The sequence below is a fragment of the Anopheles nili genome, chromosome 2 (assembly GCF_943737925.1).
Source record: "Anopheles nili chromosome 2, idAnoNiliSN_F5_01, whole genome shotgun sequence".
NCBI classification, from domain to species: domain Eukaryota; kingdom Metazoa; phylum Arthropoda; class Insecta; order Diptera; family Culicidae; genus Anopheles; species Anopheles nili.
Window position 1 is genome coordinate 49,593,535 of NC_071291.1, and position 20,583 is coordinate 49,614,117.

Sequence of the window (20,583 nt, forward strand, 5' to 3'; positions counted from 1 at the left end):
AATATCCGTAGCACCTTCTTCCAGCACAAACCTCGTTTCTGTTACACCTGGAAATCATCAAATCATACCACGTTCACCAAATCAGACGTCAAAACGTACAGAGGCGCAAACGTCAACTCGGATCATTTCCTGGTCATGGTAAAGCTACGCCAAACACTCCGTGGTCAACAACCAACCCCAAGGCTCAGCCCTTGAGCGGTTGAGGTGTGTTGTTGTGGCGGATGAGTACGTTACGGCGTTGCGCAGGATGCGCTTCCGACCGACAACAACGATCTTCAGATCGGCCGTTTACCACGTAGACAGGGAAAGGAATGCTTCGACGAAGAGTCCCTTCGAACATTTTTCGAGAAGAATGCAGCGCACTCCCGCATACTACAGCATGAAACCTGTCAGAACGTGGAGCACTACAAACGACTGACAAAAAAGCATACTCTCCTCTTCTAGGCCAGGAAGCGTCGTTTTGAGTCCTCAATGCCACCTATAAGATCCTGTCCCAGATCCTGTTCTGCAGACGCGCCCTTTGCTATAAATTTTGTCGGTAGCTAACTGGCTGGGTTTGTTCGAGGCAAATACACCACCGACTAAATTTTCAGTCTTCGGCAGGAATGGAAGTGCCGGGAGCGCCAGATCCCAACGCACCATTTGATCATCGACTTCAAGGTCATCTACAATACCATATATTGGAATGAGCTGGGGAATATCCTGAAGCGGGACTGCTTTGCTGAGAAGATGAGAGCATTGAAATCGGAATCGTTCGAATCTCACAGGGGTTTGACGTACTCACTTGTTTACAGTTCAGCATCGCTTTTGAAAGTGTGATAAGAAGAGCGGGACTAGACAATGACATCTGGAGCACGATTTTCCACCGATCTTTCCAATTTCTTATCTTCACGAAGGATATTGACATCCCCGACAAGACAACAGCGAAGATGTGCGAGGCGTACACCTGACTCAAACACGAACTAGCATAAATTGCATTGAAAATTAATGCGACGAAAACGAAATGCCTGCTTGCCAGAGGTTCAGTCCGTAAGAGCGCTCAACTGGCGCTAAAAGCCTCAGCATATTTGTTGACGGCGACAATAATGATGTCGTAGAGGAGTTCTGCTATCTTGGGACGATCGTAAGTTCGGACAACGACATCAGCAGCGAAATCCGGAGACGCATTGTGCAGGGGAATGGTGAATGCTACGTGATTCACCAACTGCTGAGATCCATAAGTCTTCGAGATCGCACGAAGTGTGAGATATATCGCACATTGATTTGCCCGGTGGTTCTGTTTTTTATGTTATATACTGACTTTAGCTTATGCATGATTATAAATAATCTGAAAAAGTAAAGTGTGAAAAAGGACAAAAAATTCAATGAAAAATGCTATTGAAAGTCGGATGTTGATTTATCCAATGCTCAAGCTTGAGTTAGATACAATGCATTGACAAAACGCATTATCTATGTAGAACTTTTGGTTTTATTGAAATTTATGCATGAAGTACAATACTCTTAAAGTACTAAAAATGAGGGAATATAACATAACAAACATAAATAACTTCATGCAATCGTTTTATATGATTTTGTAGTGTATTTTTAAATATTTTCGAAACTGACAAAGCATTTAACGTGTTTAAGATTCAAAATCAAACGAAAAGACATCAATAATATAATCATCTGTAGAGCTTGATCCAAAAAACCTCAAACTAAGAAAAACTATGCACAGTGGTGTCCAAGAAGTGGATGCCCAACACATCAAATCCTATTATATATTGATGCTCTGTAAATGGATTAGAATCCGACGCCTCTTGAGGATTACATAGTATTGTAGTCGAATTAACAGCCATGCTGCTTGCACAATCAACTTAAGTGTGTGGACACGTGTATACTCGAACTACATGTCGCGACACACAACTACATCGTCACATGTCGAACTTCATGTCCGAAGCTGGAACTATCCAAACATAATATAGTTTCAGTAGTAACATACAGGGCAGGACAGGACACGTACAGGATATAAGGACTTTGTCCACAGCTGATGAAAAGCTTTTAGCCGCGTTGGAGAGGACGATGCTCAGTAGGTTTTTTGGCTCCGTATGTGTGGAAGAACGATGGAGCAGCCATTCCAATGACGAGCTCTATGAAATATTCGTAATCCTCACTGTCATGCATCGAATTAGACTCGAAAGGCTTCGATGGAGAGGACATTAAGCATTAGGGACTGGACGACCCAGCCCGTAGAGTCCTGTTAGGCTGAACACATATATAGAGGAAACGGGGTAGGCCCAAACTGAGATGGAATGAAGGAATGAATGCGTCCGCTTTAAAGGTCGACATTAATGATTGGCAGATGAAAGCGCTCGATCGCGAGCGGATCGGCTGTTCCCGAAGTTGGCTAAGATCGTTAGGCGATTGTATCGGCTAATTAATAACGTAAGTAAAAAATAAATTCATAAGTCAGGATGTCTTTCGGTAGGATTCATCCAAAGAACGGATTTGTAATCCTTTTGGTTCATGGATAAAATCAATGTGAAATATCATAGTTCAATATTTTACATGGTATGCCTGTTGGCCGTTTCTAAGCTTCTATTTGTACCACGATTTTTTGTGTATTACAGAGACTATCGTAGAAACTCATGTAACGCTGAGAAGAAGCCACATTGGAAAAAGACAATTTTTATCAGTCTCATCGCTAAACCTAGCTCGTCGATTGGGGTTAAACGTGCGTGTTCCAAATATTTTCTTCCGTTTGTTCATGTGCTTCTTTTTGCTGATGAACTAAATTGATTATAAAAGTTTAATTTTCCCGCCAACTAAAAGCCTGGTTACGGATCGTGCGGAATGTAATGGGGAATGTTAGCTTTATCCATGTGTTTGGATGAAAATCGGAATATTACATGCCATATAATAGACAATCCATATATGTATGTACACATATAGTCAAACAAAACATATTTTATCTAAGCACTAAGTACATTCGACTCATTCTACGCGATGCTAATCGGAGTACGTAGCGTGCTTATTTAAATGTTATATTATGCTTGAAGGTCATCAACATCCATGAAATTTTTGATTTTTTACCTTGCTATAAGAATTACACTGATTTTAATTCAATTTTTTGCTTAAAATAACGTTCTGTGTTTAATTCCGCACCATTTGCATGCTAGCCCTCACGACGATGCTTCAATTCATTTACAGGTGCGCCGTCTGCTTGCATTTATCTCCCTGCAAAACCACCCAATAAGAAAATGCCCGGATTTGAGGAAAAGTAAAATTAACAGATGTAGATGTCAGTCATTGGTTGCTATTAGTGCAATAATCTATTCTTGTAAAACACAAAATGGTTAAATTTTCACTTGCGACTTTATAACCAGGTTTGAATTTAGCTGACCCCTGAATCTTGCATAAGCATTCAAATTAGAGACACAATTTTGGAATTGTATGTTTAATTGTCGTTGATCAGACAAGTACTTGGTTTTAAAAATAGTGATTGCTGATTTGATGCGTTTCGTTACTGCGCGGTATTTTTTCATAAATTATTTCCCACAAACGACCAATTATGTCAACATCGATCGCAATCAACAATCAATCTCACGTTTACGTACTAGCTTTCAAAACTTCACCGTGCTCGAATAAATCATATATTCTTTTGCTTGGACTACTCTGAGCACATAATCATTTACTCATTATATTCGAGTTTTAAGGCTTTGTTTGACTGAAAATAAATAACAGCTCATCTAGATAAATCATTGCAAAAAACTAAAAGAAATATTAGTACAATATATGAAAATGTAATTAAATGTGCGAAAAATGGTCAGGTCGAACAAAATAGAACGATGGATATTGTTTCGGAAGAATTTCTCGATAAAATCCTGGATTCTTTATACCATATTAAAGAAAATCCATATTTCTGTCGATATGAGTCAAATGATGAAGCTGATCAATTATAATCACTGTGATGGACGAAAATTTTAAAGTTACGGTTTACCTTCAGAATGTTCATTCGGAAAATAAGAGTCATCGGTAAATTGTCATGAGTGTTTGATACACAATAATGAATATTTATTAATTTTTTTAATTTTCAACGGTTTTAACATTTTTTGTTGTCAAATTACATCGCCAAATGTCAAAATCAACTCGACTTTTTTTCACGCAGTTAGCACAAGCGCTGCTCATCAAATATGGTTATTGCAGGGTATTTTTTTTAATTTAAGCTGGTTATGTAGCCATCATTTGTTGTTTTAAGTAAGATTTATTTAAAATAAAAAAACTCTAATAACAGATAGTGAATATTCGAATAGTTTTACACAAAATATGTTTGAATTTAACTGGGTTTTTTAATGTCAAATGTAGGTTCCTTACGTCAATTGGCATAAAGTCAAAGTGCTCTGGCTTCCATCGTCCAAAATTTTAAACAGCCTTGATACTGCAAACAAACAAAAGCACATCAGAGGAATAGATCGACAGTGAACGGCCGTGAAATTCAGTCGAAAAACCCGCACTGCAGAGAAAACAGACCAAGTTGGGAGGGACTGCTTGCTTGATAAAATGCCCTAACGACGGGAAATTTTGTTTCGAGTTGATGCAACAGTAGAAATAACGTCAAAAGTATGTGGAGGGTTGAAAAAGTGTAAATCCTTCATTGTGTGTAATTTCTGTAATGCATCTAGCGAACCCGGGCACAGTTTGTGGTAGTTTTTTCTCAATAGTGCGGTTGTTAGTGATAGCAATTTCGAGAGCGGTATGTGTTATTTTTCTCACTGAAAACGGGCTTTCTTCTTCTTAAAATGGACTTTTTTCTCGATAAATCTAACCGGAATCAACTAAATAATCAATCTTATCGTTATAATTTGATAATACCTTTCTGGACTGGCACTTTAGAACTTTTATTTCGAAATTAAATACACAGTTTGGAATCAAGTTTTCTTGGGATCAAGTTTTTCCGTTCGGAAGAGCACACAGAGTAAATAAAGGCATTGCTGGGCTAGATCTGAAAGAGCTAGTTGCTCATTGCGAGGTCGCGACTAAATGCGAGAGTGCTAGTGTAAAATTTTACAGAGTGCTAGAGAAAAAAAGGGTTGAATAAAAAGTGTATTGTTTAATAATAGTCATCACAATTTAAATTGAGTCGATAGTGTGTGCGACTTTATTGTGCGAACTAAGGCATCTTCCGAACGGAGAAAACGTCGATTCCTAGGTCATCATATAGCGGGTGTAGGGAGTTTCTCTTAGCTTCCATTGTTTCGCCATCGCACTCAGTCTCATGATTTAATCAATTTGAACAAGAGCGTTCTTTGTCTGTTTTGGGGCTAAAAATATAGCGCGTTATGTTGTATTCTGCATTGCTTGTCGGTTTCGTTTGTTGAAATATAATAAGAACAAAGATAGCACATCGATATGATGAATGAGATTGAGCGAGATTGAACGAAACCGGCTGAGAGTGTTTGAGAAAGAAACATCGCAAACGACCCGGAAGAAACGATCTCGGAACCAGCTGGCCTCGACATCACGTTCTAACGGCGCAGGTAAGACGCATACACATACGCCTATTTACATAATACTAGCTTGTTTTTCCGCATCAGCTTTTTACTAGAATGAAACAGACTCCTATTGTGATTTTGTCATTCGATTTCACAGTTATTTGCAACAAATTATTACACAGCACGAAGAACTGCGAAGAACATTTTGTTCGAAATAGAGAAGCGTTCTTCAATAATTTTGATGTCGTTAATGTACTTAACAAAACTGATTCCCATTGTACAATCTATTGCTTGCAGGTCGTTGCAATGAAATCGGTTACTTTTGATACAGTGCTATCTTTTTCTTTAAAAAAATGAAATCACAACACAAACATATATCTAGCGGGGGAATTGCCCAGTTCTGGAAATGATTTTAACAAATACCAGCCAATTTTTTCTTCTTGCCCATGATTATCAAACTATTGAAAACGTATCGGAAAAGGGGCGATATCCGAGAATGTAATCGTTCAGCTGTGGTAAGAAAATCTCAAAATGGTTATTCAAAATGGGTCGTTTAAAAAATGTCTGAGAAGAACTTCCTTGTACGCTAGCTCCCGGTAAAACTTCACTCAAATTTCCACTTCAAGTGAGAGATGCTTCTTCATGCTGCTGTGTACAGTTTACGTTTTTCCTCTCCCTGAGGTTTGTTATATTTTTATTTACGTCATGGTTATTGCCATTTGTCAGAGGAATTTCCGCAGTGTTTCCGTTGAAACTTCATTTTTGCATTATGTTGTGTTTTGCCTTTTGATTACTATCAGTGTTTTCCCACCTATTATAAACGAGTTACATTGTGTCTGTAAGACATCGAATTGCATATTATGAAGAACTGTGAATCGCTTTTGGCTAATACGTATGAAGCTGCTAACAAATTTTTATGCTTATTGACAATAATTGTAAAAATCACAAATAAGTACATTATTTCCATTACTAAATGCGGTATGTAGCGTGGAACAAATGCTTGGTGTGTATAGTTACTTTTAAAACAAATCTAATTACCGTGCCCGGTGATTGTAGGTGGCAGGCGCTTTCTTTAAACGTGATAGAATTTCAAGAGCTAGGAATAGAATTATACTGTTGCGACTAATGTTTTCCACCTTATATGTGCTTATGGGTAACGAGCCAAACAACGTGAAGGACATATTATGCTGCGTTGCAACGTAATGTCATGATCTGAAAATGAAGCAAAACGTGCATTGTTCATTAGTAGAAAAGGAAACATGAAGCGAAAAGTCTTTAATCCTATGCTGGCATGTGCCAGGTGTAGTCACATGGGATAGCTTCTCAAACATGTGATTTTGTAAACCTGACTTAGCCGAATTCTTCCTGACCGTTGGTTTTGTTTCTTTTTGCCATTGAGTTCTTATTTACGTTTTGTTTTTTTAGTTTAATTTTGCCTCTGCTTACAATCAGCACAACAATTCTCCTTTATAGCCTTATTAAACCCGTTTTTACAATAACAATAATAATATTGCACATTTTATCGGTGCTATCAACCGATATTCTTACCATATCGATATTACCAAGTAATAATGAAATATTTTTTTTTAATACAAGTCGTAGTGAATCTTGAAATTTATACCAAAGCTGTTTAACATTCAATTTAAAATTTTTAACGTTGCGACCGTTTGCTAAACAGATCATACCACAGTACGATATTTATAGATTCGTTCATCGCGCATCAGTTGTTGAATTATTCATAATCAGCTTGGTAAGTAATACTAAAACGTTTGGATCCACATCTATTTGGACCACGATGAATCCCAACATTGCCAATATTGCTGCTATTGATGTAGAATAATTAATTGAATTGTGTAAATTGTTTTGCATGAAGGTAGAATTTTATTCGAGTAGGTAGACTTTTATTCGAGCCTAGTCCGCTAACAGTATAAATTGATATGGATTCCATACCATATCTTCACAACTGCAATTTACATCCTATGTTGTTCTCTTACCTGCATATATTCAATCTTGTTTATGTTCTCAATGTGTCGAGTAAAATATTGTGTAACTTTGTTGTTGATTGTAATTATTGCTATGAATATACAGCGTTGAATAACAGCTAGTGTTAGTTTTTTGACAAACTAATTAATAAATTATTTAAATTCTTTATTATTTATTAAAAGTGGTGCAATAATTTTGGTATTAATAAGTGGTTGGTATTGATAATTTGTTATTAATAAGTGGTGCAATAACAATTGCTTGTCAAAAACGATTAGATAAATCCTTACAATAAAAGCTTCGCAAGACATTCAGAGTGAAAGTGATCTTCATGAATGGTTCAATATCATACCGCATGCTAGTTGAGAATAAGGAAACTTTCATTGTTTGTGACAGTGACGTCTTGAATACATACGAACGAATTTTTATTTGTCAAAACCGGTTGTATGGATGGCGAAGTAAATTGCGCGATCATCACTTGGTACCAATGCTTTCCGTTTGAAAATAAAAATAAATATTCTTGACAACCTTCGAGCATTCAATGACCTACCCTACACGATCGTGCATTCGAGTAAAGGACGTTCTGAGAAGTTATCAACGTTTCTCTCTTCGATTACTAAGAATACTCAGTGGAACGATAGCGGCTGCTGCATATATATGTATATATATATATATATATATATATATATATATATATATATATATATATATATATATATATATATATATATATAATATATATATATATATATATATATATATATATATATATATATATATATATATATATATATATATATAATATATATATATATATATATATATATATATATAATATATATATATATATATATATATATATATATATATATATATATATATATATATATATATATATATATATATATATATATATATATATATATATATATATATATATATATATATATATATGTATAATATATATATATATATATATATATATATATATATATATATATATATATATATATATATATATATATATATATATATATATATATATATATATATATAATATTTTTCAATGGAAAAATTCACAATAAAGCGAGTTTGATATAGAAGGTATAGATAGTGCTTTATTCAGTTTGTTAATTACTTAGCGCAAATGTAGAATGAGAGATAAATAGCTAGAGAGAGAAAGAGAAAAAGCTAGACTGACCGATAGATATATAAAGAAGGATTGAGAGGCGTAGAGAGAAATGAAAAACAAAGCATTAAGATGATGGAAAGAACCGAATTATCGACAGAAAACGAGAAGAGTACGTAAAGGAATTGTTGGTATAAATCTGTTTATGTGTAGTAAGATAATGTAATCTGAAACTTAAAACATCTATTTTTGTGTTTGGGTTGGATTCGTAGAGACATAAAAACTGGAAATTGTGAAAGGTGAAGGGAAGAATCTCATCATAATCAATCGCATATATATGCTATTTCCCGTTAGTATAGTTATTTGTCATGTTCCGTTTTACATGTTCTTTGGTTCGCGGGTGTTCGATTTTTGTGCAATATGGTGCTTTGTTACCAAAAACAAAGACTTTTGAAGTTTCAGCTCCCACACACGCACATACTTTTTTAAAATTTTTCTAAATGAAATCATGTCTTCAATTACCGACACAGATGGGGGAAGAAGGGGACTCGCATACAATTCCTGTTTAACAAGAGTGTTTGTTATATAAGCTAAAAAATACAAATAACTATTGATTTGGCTGTAATTCGGTACATATGCTTTTTACTTTTTATAAAATAATTCCAAATTCAGCTACTCTGGTGGGGGAAAACGATTGTTATTGTACAATCCTCGCCGTCTCCCAAAAGTCTATAGTTTGAACTCCAACAATTCAATTTATACACAAAATTAAATTGAAAATATCAACCAAAGCTATATAAGATTAAAGTGACGACCGATTTAGCAGAACCTGTTTTTTTGACTATTTTTTCAATAGAAGGCAAACCCATCTACCCTGCTAGGGAACGCTCCCATATATTACCTATTGCTGCAATGACGTAAAAATAGCCCAAAATACAACTGACATCTGATTTGATCTAAATATTGGATAAGTGCTTGATTCAAATTATATCACCTAATATTTTGAGTGATGAAATTTTAATTTATCAAGGGAGGAGTATATGGATGTTTTCACATAATCTCCCTCCTTGGAATGCCAAACGGAATTGTTGAATAGTTGAAAACAGCTTCCAATTTGATTGAAACTTCGAACAAATGCTTCCTGCTACGCAATGCAATGAGTGACGACGTTTCTGTTAGCATGGTGGAGAAAAAAGTGAGAGGAGATGGGCTTTCATACAACTATAAATTTCCTAAACTAATAATCAACGAAAAACTTGCCCGTACTTTTTTCCATGCTCTATACATCAAATGACAAAAACTCAGATACACCGGCAGGGAACAAACAGGGGCTTCCATACAATTACAAAATTACAATTACGTATTACAAAAAAAAAACAGTTCATTGATAAAAAATCAAACTCGATTCGGCTGAAATAAGGCAAGGATGATTTTTCTTACCCGTAGTATCGAGTAGTGCAGTTTTTCGCTCATGGAAGGCAAAGAGATGTCTGTTTCGGAGCACACACTACGAGCACAAATGCGTGCATTGGTTACATAAACGAATTGATAATTTGCACAGAAAATTATATATATATATATATATATATATATATATATATATATATATATATATATATATATATATATATATATATATATATATATATATAAACGAAACGAAATAATAATTTTACAAATACTTATTTATTGGATGCATTTCCATACATCACAATATAATGCAATTATTCCTTTCAATTATACGTAACATACTTGGTTGCGAATGAAAATAGTTTACGACATCGATATTACAGCATTACTTGTTTATTTTTCTATTACAGATTCATGCAATCTCGTTAGGTGATTTACCAGCGTTTAAAGAACATTCGAAGTGTACTGCAATCACCGACATTGAGCTGAAGAAACGAGGAAACATAATAGTCAGCAAATATATCTACCAAAAGTATCCTTTTCCTTGTGGTTGATGTACTGGGGACCGGATAACAGCCCACATTCGACATATACCTGGAGTAGCAACATAACCGAAACATCATAACGAAAACATTTTGTCTTATCATATTTTTAGAAGAAAACAAAAGTAACTTTGTAATGATAACTTTAACTGTGTTTATCATTTACTGCAGAACATTCACAGTTGTAGAGTCCAGCATTCTTCAAAGAAAGGCAAAAGCAGCCGAACATACTCGTGCTGACAGTACCACAGTGCTCGTGCTGACAACTGAATTGTTCCAATACAACAAATAATGACTTCATTGTTCACATTGAGTGCAATCGTATACTGAAAATTTCGTTGCAGTTTTTGAAAAACTTGCGAGAAATTTTAATACTGTCCTCAAAAAGTGTAATCTTCCGTAAAGATCTTTAACGTTATATAAAATTTCACGGAAAAAATTATAGGCGGAATAGTGCCAATCGTACAACATAGTAAACCTTTGCCTGCATCAGTGTGAAAAAAGATAGTTGGTGCTGTTATCTACGAATAATACTGAGGGCAGTGCCGCGTTCATTGAAAGTGATCGAGCCAAAGAGTGGCTTTTATGAGATATTGCTCGATAGGTGGTAGTGTGTTTCACAGTGAGAAGAAAAATAATGATGTCTGCATTAAGTCATCAGGTGAATATGAACAACTTCTTATCGCTCCTAGTGGGCGCGTCCTTAGTTACGGCTAATTCCTCTCCGAGCCATGACATAACATCGTTATCACAACCGACTGAATTTAGCAATGGATTGTCATCTTTTGCTCTACCGGCAGAAGATCGGATGGCGATTGAGACATACACATTAGCCTTCCTTAACTATAGTTATATCGGGGCTGATGGACGATTAGTAGAGGTTGGTGGTAATGAAAGTGCAAGGTACGGTGAAGGGCGAGTACTGAATCGAAGTGGAATTTTGGTGCACGTCAGTAATATTGCAAATATTTCGGATCATACCGGCTGTTCAAAAAATTGGACTGGTACACGTGGGGAGCATTTACCACTGCGCGAAGTTTCCTGGATTGCGCTAATAAGACGAGGAAGCTGTAATTTTGAAGACAAAGTTAAACACGCATATGAGCATGGTGCAGCAGGTGTCATAATTTATAATGATAAAGATGATACCAAGTTGGATAAAATGAAGATCAACGGTAAAGAAAGTAAGTATTGATTTACTACATATTGTAATAGTACTCATTATACACTTTACCGTCAACAATATTTTACTAAAGTATTATCGTCTTTTAAGATCCGCTAAAATGATCTGATAATAGAATTAACATGTTGACAACTGTTAACAAACATTTGTTGTAGATAATAAGTTTTGTGACTTTTCTTTTGAAGGATGTAAGGTTTACGTAATGTACGGTACGTGATTATAGAATGCAAGGCAGCCGGATTTTTGTTACGGAAAAGTATCCTTATCCTTTTCCACACGATGTGACCTTATTCCAGTTAAACACGATGTATTGATATGTTCAGCTCACAAACCAATATCCAGGACGATCGTTGCATGGACGCACTTTGCCATTCCCTGTTGTATCTTATATATTGAAGATCCTGTCATACTTGATCCAGTAATCTGGCTCGCTCTACCGGTCATTGAAGACTTAGAGTATTACACACAGCTTCTGCTCTGTCAGTATTTGTTCGTGGCCTTATTTTTTATAATAACCGGGCGCAGTTTAACGGAAAGCCTTGCCATTCATGGAGAATTCGGGTATCAGTTCATCGCTACCAGCTAACTAGTAGCCTTTCAGCGGCTACGGTGGAATTGCACCGTGATTGATTTGTCACGGATAATATTTGGCGTACCATGACCATTACTAACATCTTCATTGCTCAGAAGTTTCTATACGTTTGTTTATCTATATCATCCGAGAAGGGCCTTTCTTCGATAAAAACGTGGTCTATTTGGGAGTATGTCTGCTACGGTACTCTCCAAGTATAGCCAAAGGTGTGCTGAAAACATGGTGCAGATTCATGTAGATTGTCATGAAGGCAAAATTGTTGAGCAGTTGGCCATTGTCATTAATCAGCTAGTGAAATAGATTTACCTCGGCTATGCTATCGTATGTAGTTTTGAAATCTACAAAGGTATGCAAGGACCTTTTATGTTATTCCGATGCATTGTATAGTTTAACCCCGTCACAGTCCTTCAATTTAAAAAAAAGGGTCGAAAAATTATCACCCTTTTTTATTTGTGGTTTGGGAAAAACGTGCTCTAATATTCATAAAGTTTAAAGTTTTTATTCTTTTTGTTGAGATTTTATGCTAAAAATGATAATTGGTTCAGTGTTTCAGAAAATGAGTTAAAAACTGCTTGATTTTTTTCAATATAAATGATTTCTTTTTTAAAAATTATAACGTAATTTAAATTTCATTGTAGTGTTCTTTCGCCTGGAGCAAGGAATGCTATTCAGAGTCTTAAAATAACATATAATTTCTTTGCGTAGCTTTTTACCGCACTTGCTTCTGCACGAACAACAAACTTTGCACTGTCGTGATTTGAGTAAAAAAGTTCATTGTTTTTATCTTTTAATGACAACCTGGTCGTATTGTTCTCAAAACTGAATATCTAGTTCATAAATACATAATTCATTCATTCTTATTCTATAACTTCGCAAAGTCCATGGCAGATTGGCATTTCCTTCAATGAAAAAAATGTAGCAAATTTTAAAAATTTTACGATTTAAATATAAAAGTAAAAAATCGCTTTATATATATATATATATATATATATATATATATATATATATATATATATATATATATATATATATATATATATATATATATATATATATATATATATATATATATATATATATATATATATATATATATATATATATATATATATATATATATATATATATATATATATATATATATATATATATATATATATATATATATATATATATATATATATATATATATATATATATATATATATATATATATATATATATACATATATATATATATAAATATATACACATATATATATATATATATATATATATATATATATATATATATATATATATATATATATATATATATATATATTTATTTATATATATATATATATATATATATATATATATATATATATATATATTTATATATATATATATATATATATATATATATATATATATATATATATTTATATATATATATATATCTATATATATATATATATATATATATATATATATATATATATATATATATATATATATATATATATATATATATATATATATATATATTTATATATGTATTTATATATATATATTTATATATATATATATATATATATATATATATATATATATATATATATATATATATATATATATATATATATGTATATATATAATATATATATATATATATATATATATATATATATATATATATATATATATATATATACATATATATATATATATATATATATATATATATATATATATATATATATATATATATATATATACATATAATACGTATATATATATTCATGGAGAATCCATTCATGCTAATAAAACATGAAGAAATAACAGTGCACAAGGTAAATGAGGAAGAATAAAGTTTAAAGTGCTCGGGCAAAACTGTGAAGGTGTTAAACAAACCCATTCTTTCCTTAACGATCCCCATGCATCATTCCCATACATACTTTTCCCTCGTTTCGATCAATCTGTTTTTTCAATCAGTTTCAGGCACTCCATAAGACACGCCAACTGCGATCTTTCAGGCACTCCATAAGACACGCCAACTGCGGCATGTAATCTTCTATCTGTACCTTTCAACATCATATTCAATGTTAAGCTTAATATAGCATGTTCTCAAAAGTGTCTATGTGTGTTACTATTTTATTCTCGATCCTCTCAAAAGGATGGCCCATTGGTATCAATTGTCTTATTTCTTGCTCCCCCTTCGAATCTCACTAAGGAAGCTATAATTTAACCTTCTTCTGGAAAAAGGTAAAAGATCGTTCAATAGGTCATTATCTTTATTTTAAAACGAACATTATTCTCATACGTTAGGGCTTGTGAAGCATCATTTTTTTCTTCCCCGTACGAGGTAGCTGAAACTATTGAATAATTATAATTATTACGAAGAGATTACATTGTTGTGGTTTTTGTTTTATTTTCGTTGCAGGAAATATCACTGCGGTCTTTACTTCAAAAGCAATGGGAAAAGAATTAATCGATATTCTCGAGGATCACGGATATGAAGTTGGAATGCAGATACTTGAAGGTTCACGTCAGTTTCACACTATCGGAAATATTAATAAGTATGTAATAGTTTTATTTCGTTTAAAATAACACGTATGCACAATATTATGTTAAACTTGTAATCATTTTGCAGAACATCGGTGTTATTTGTGTCTATTTCGTTTATCGTATTGATGATAATTTCATTGGTTTGGTTGGTGTTTTACTACGTACAGCGTTTTCGATATCTCCAGACCAAAGACAAACAATCAGTGAGTAAAAACGTATTTTAGTTACTTATTTTTTATGTTATAGAATTTTGAATGTTTCTAAATAGAATGTGCAAATAATAAAAAATACACACTTATTTGGCACAATATGAAAGTTTCGTGGAAATAGTCTTTAGATATATAAAACGTAAATGCGAATATCCAGTTGTAACATTATCAATCTATCTAGCAACATATTTGCGAGGATTAAATGTACATGTCAAACCAAAAATCTTATGTTTTAGTTTTTTCATACTTTGAAACGATTAAACATTTATTCTTGTTTTTGTCTTTAGAAACGACTCTGCAGTGTTGCAAAGCGTATAATAGCTAAAATACCAACCAAAAGCATTAAATCAGATGACAAGGTTTGTACAATCGTGTCTAGTGTAATTCCTGATATATTATCTTGTTTATTTAAGTAAATTATTATTTGTTGATTAGGAAATCGATAATGATTGCTGTGCCATCTGCATCGAACCGTACAAAGTGACTGATGTCATACGAGTTCTTCCGTGCAAGTAAGAATTAAATTAATTATTTAAAACAAATAATAAACTTATTTTTACCATTTTTAATATTCTTTTTTTTTAGGCATGAATTCCATAAAGTCTGCATAGATCCTTGGCTGCTTGAACATCGTACATGCCCTATGTGCAAAATGGACATTCTTAAGCATTATGGTTTTGTGGTGGGTTCTTCTTCATCTTCTCAGATCAATTCGACGATTGCAGAGTATTTAAACGTTGCTCCACCGCCACTGCCCTCTAATACCTCTACCATAACTACTTCCTCAATTGCGTCTATAGAAGAATCGTCAAGAAGAGCTTCATGGTCTACTGGGGTCGAAATAGGCCCAGCTATAACTGCCTCAGTTGGCGGAAGCATTCCAACGACGTTTTATAGCAATGATTATTCTATAGATGGCAATTTCGACGGCTCTGTCAGTCAGCTGAGGGATATTGTAACAATCATTATCAGTATTGATGATAACGATAGTCCAAACGGTCGTGATAACACCGTTGTAGACGGAAGTGGTGCAAATGGTGGTGGTAGCAACGCTAGAATGGGCATATTATGCGATCTTTCCCCAGTTGACGAGGCAACAAATTGTAGCAGCGCTAAAGCAAGTAGCAGCAGCGAGAACAATAGTAACACAGATAGCAATAACGCATGCATCAATGGTAGTAGTGAAAGTAACAGCAAAAGTCTTCTTATTAAAAAGCATACTACTGATGTTTAGATTTTAATTGCCGTATCTTTTGATTGCTGTATAAAATTAAGCATGGAATCGTACATAATGGACGAGACAGTGTCTTATTGCACCTTGAATATAAATTTTATTATGTGCCATGCGAGCGGACTCGTTTAATGTTATTGGATAGTTTGAAATTTATGCGACATTATTTTATGTGTCGTATTTTAAGAAGAATGAAATGCTTGTAGATGTTGTTCCTTTAATTTAGGAATAGCGTTTTTGCCCTTGTATCTATTAACAAGAGTGGATATATATAAAATAGAATATTTAACAGATTAAAGTGATAAAGTGGCCCTTACGTACTTAAACAACTTGCACGTCAAAGATTTAAGATTCTGTGATACAAAATGAGACATTATTACGATTATTACTATCAGTACATATGATCTTACCAACAAGTAAATGCTGCTATCTTTTGCTTAAACTAGCGCATTGGTTGCAATTGCTTTTATTGCTAGTTATTATTTGGCCAATCCAATTCATAGAATCGTTTCAGTGCATGGTATAAGCTTTTAAAAATGAGTTCAATGTTGATTTCTTTATCTTTTATATTTGTCAAAATTATTACGAACTACACAAAGAGACCGATATCAAAATGATTTGCTTAAAATGTTATGGAATCATGATCCAAATTATTTGAATGGCTGCACGACATATTAAGAAGGATGACAGTGCAAGATGAAAGTAAAAAAATTATCCAAATATTTTATTTACTTTTTAATTTTGGACTTTTGAACATTGATTTCATTAAAAAAGTAAAGGTGTCCCAATTGAAAGCTCCTATTAGCTGCGAAAGTAAACAATATGTGAAGAAAATTTCACATTAAACCACGGTGTAATTTTGTAAAAACTTCGCATAGGAATAGGTGTAAGAGAATTCCAATATTTAAAACACCAACAGAAATTGTATAGAACAATAAACTTGTCAGTATGCTATATTTATATACATTCAATGTTTTGTTTTATGTATTTTTAAAGCTTACACACTACACGCATTTGTTATATTTATTGCCACATAGATGTTTTGGTAGTAGAAATTTGCCTAATGCTACTACGGTCCGTACGTTTTTATTTGTATACGGACGGACAACTCTGCAATAAACTATTTAATTATAATTAGAATACATTTAGATTTAATTTCATAAGTAGTACAGTATTTCTTTACATTTTAATTCGAGAGCACCTATTGGAAAACGAAACAAATCATTTATTCATCATTCATAAACAACAAAATAAACTTCAACTGTTGTTTTGATTTTTTACCATTTGTTTTGTTAAAACTACTCAAAATATGGCTACTAAACTACTCAAAATAGATATCTGCTTGTTACAATTTTTTGATTACATCAACATACGACTTATATTTCAACAGTTATAATAAGAATAACATTTTCATTTATTTTTTTTAAAATAATAATGTATTAAGAATGTACTCATAGTCCAGTTTTATGCTGTAAAATTACGCCTTTGATAAGAATTGCTTTCACGTTTCAATGTGTTTCTCATATTTGCTTTATATAAATTTAGTTTGTGTGCTATAGTGTGTTGAAGATTAACTTTACATCTATGTGACAGGTTGCTCTCTAATTGTCGTCAAATCATTACATTTCAATATATTCATTGTATATATTTTAAACGCAAAAAAGATGAATATTGCAATAGTTGTAGTATTCGGTTGTAATGTTGTAAAAAGCACGTAATTTGCAATTTATTTTCCTAGTTTACGGGTAGTCAGGAAAGTATCCTACAATTAGACATGGATATGGAGGAAGGAGATCTTATTGATGACCGAAGCAGCACTGATGGTGGCTATCAAAGACGAAATAGCGTTAGCCCCTTGCCTCAAATAAGGGCTTCTAATGAAACACAGGTAAAAAACGGTATAAACAAAAATGATGGTAATAACACCTTAGAAATCTTCTTTATTATTAGATATCGCCTAGCTGCTCCGACTCTGAATCGGAACATGAGCATTTAGATGATAATATCTTTTCGCAATCGACTGGACGAAATACAGCGCAAGTAAGAAATATGCGAGATAATCACAGGCAGCCTCAGGTCTCACAACAGGAAAATGAAATCTGTGTAGGTTGCCTTGCAGCAGCTTTGAACAAAAATCAACAGCGTAATCCTGATAATGTTTTAGCGCAAGATGAGCCAGAGAGTGATGTGAGTAGGAGATTCCTCTGACCTATAATTAAATGACGTTTTTTTTTGCAAAACCATATAAATATAAATAGTACAAACTCATGTTGATATTTTCATCTTTTTTATCCATTGCAGTCCTGTGCTTCTGAGGCTCATGGATCCGTAAGTCTTCCAGCAACGTTGAAGAAATATAAAGGAAATCACTCGACTGGGTCGTGTCGAGGAATGAATCCTCCGGACAATTTTCATCGTTATCCTCGTAATGAGGAAGCCAATAGTGAAATTCATAATTGGCAGCTGCCTCAGCAAATAGTACAAGATAACGATAGTTCTCAAGAGCCAATGAAACTTCCTTTTAAATTTTATAAAACAGACCGGGGGCAAGCTCGTAAAATACGGACGCCACTTCGTAATTTACTTCCTCAGTCAATTTCGGCACCCTGTGATAACGATAGCTCTCTGCATGTATGTATTCACGATGCATTGGAGTATGTTGCAGATGATACTACGTCGATGGCGACGGAATCTAACATAAAAAATGAAACAGGTCTTTCAACGAATCTGCAAATAGGTCAGTCTACATTCAATGTTAAGCGCCGTTGTTCGTTGTCACGCAATTCATCTTGCTCTTCTACGGAGTGCAAGGATGTTGTGACCTGCAATGAATTAAATATAGCTACCGATTACATGAATGACGAGGACGTTTCGGACGAGACCGAGCCAAACAGTGATAATGATTTGATAATTAAGCAACGAGGCCGAGGAGGACAAGAGGAAGAAAAAGAAACACGAAAAAAGTGATCAAATCGGTGGTATCGTCTCAGACCATCTGGTATTCCATGGCGTGATGATAGATAATGAACACTTTTTTACTTAAACCAAAATCCCAGTTATAGGTGAATCGAAATATGTTATGTGATAGAGAGAGAGACTGTACAGGTGTAACCCTTATGTGACACAGTTTCTATTTGTGCTTTCTGTTCTATGACTGAGAAATGTCATATTGCGTCTGGATTGAGTTAGTTGTACTTACAAAGTATCTTAAATATCCCTCAAATAGACTTTAAATCAACAGGGCTTGCAGTGTAGTGAAGGATAGTGGCACTTAAAATAAGTGTTCCTAATAACCAAACGTTCTAGAGAAAACATTTGAACGGTGTCTAATGTGTTAGTCTCGTTCGTCGATAGCAAATTTACAACTACGGTATTTTATCGTTGTTGTAGGAATATTAAGAACATATTCTAAATGCTAGTAAATAAAACACCTACTAAAATATATAGCAAAATTTAAATTTTAACAATCCGAGTTAGTGCAACACCGGCAATAGCCTGGTAGAGATACTTTTCCTAACAAATACAATGATAGATAAACTCTTTCCTTAGATAATATGATATTAGAATTTAATCATTTGCTGATCTTAACTCTAGGTACTATAACACTAACACCATAAATGTAGTGTTCCAATGAAAAATTGCTGTTGGAAAACTATTGCTAGAAGAATGAATTAATGACTGTGAGAGTGTAAATTATTATAAACGCCAAGGTTGGTTGATAATACACAGCAATTCGTTATAGGTGAAATTGGTTTAATCTATCTTTTTTGCTAATAATACTTCCGAAGCTCTTCTTCAAAAGATGACTTATTGGTAGAATGGATGAACGTTCGTTAAAAGAATGAAATAATCATGAAAACAGTAATCAAAGAATTTGAAACTTGACTTGGATCTTAAGGTACCACGCAAAACTGTGCTAATATTATAGTGAAATAAAAATATTTTCTTTAGCTAAAACAACATCAAAACTTCTCTCGGTCAACTTGCCAAAGCAATATAATGTGTAAATGTCAACATACATCACAACATATCTTACATAGCACAGGTAGCTCAATTTATGTTTTATTATTTGAATTTCTTGATCAGCATATCCCAAAGTGGCATCAACCTACACTAATTTCTGTCAACAGATGTCGCTGCTGTATTGGAAGAACAGTGTAAAAACGGAAATGTACGAAAACGAATGGTACACGAATTTTCTAATGTGCTTTCGTAAAAAGAGAACTTAAGTTCTCTTTCTGGTAACGAGGTCTGTGTCTCAGGATAGTATATATCCAGGTATTCATGTA

The 20,583-nt window shown here is 33.4% G+C and overlaps 1 protein-coding gene across 1 annotated transcript; it reads left to right on the top strand.

Annotated features, from left to right (window-relative positions):
- Nucleotides 1-11,166: 11,166 nt before the first annotated feature.
- Nucleotides 11,167-20,248, top strand: LOC128721519 (E3 ubiquitin-protein ligase goliath). Its single transcript, XM_053815279.1, has 9 exons — nucleotides 11,167-11,713; nucleotides 14,730-14,865; nucleotides 14,940-15,057; nucleotides 15,351-15,422; nucleotides 15,499-15,575; nucleotides 15,649-15,745; nucleotides 18,033-18,182; nucleotides 18,245-18,481; nucleotides 18,596-20,248. The coding sequence occupies exons 1-9, from the start codon at nucleotides 11,167-11,169 to the stop codon at nucleotides 19,259-19,261; spliced, it is 2,100 nt and encodes a 699-aa protein (XP_053671254.1). The 3' UTR covers nucleotides 19,262-20,248.
- Nucleotides 20,249-20,583: the final 335 nt, after the last annotated feature.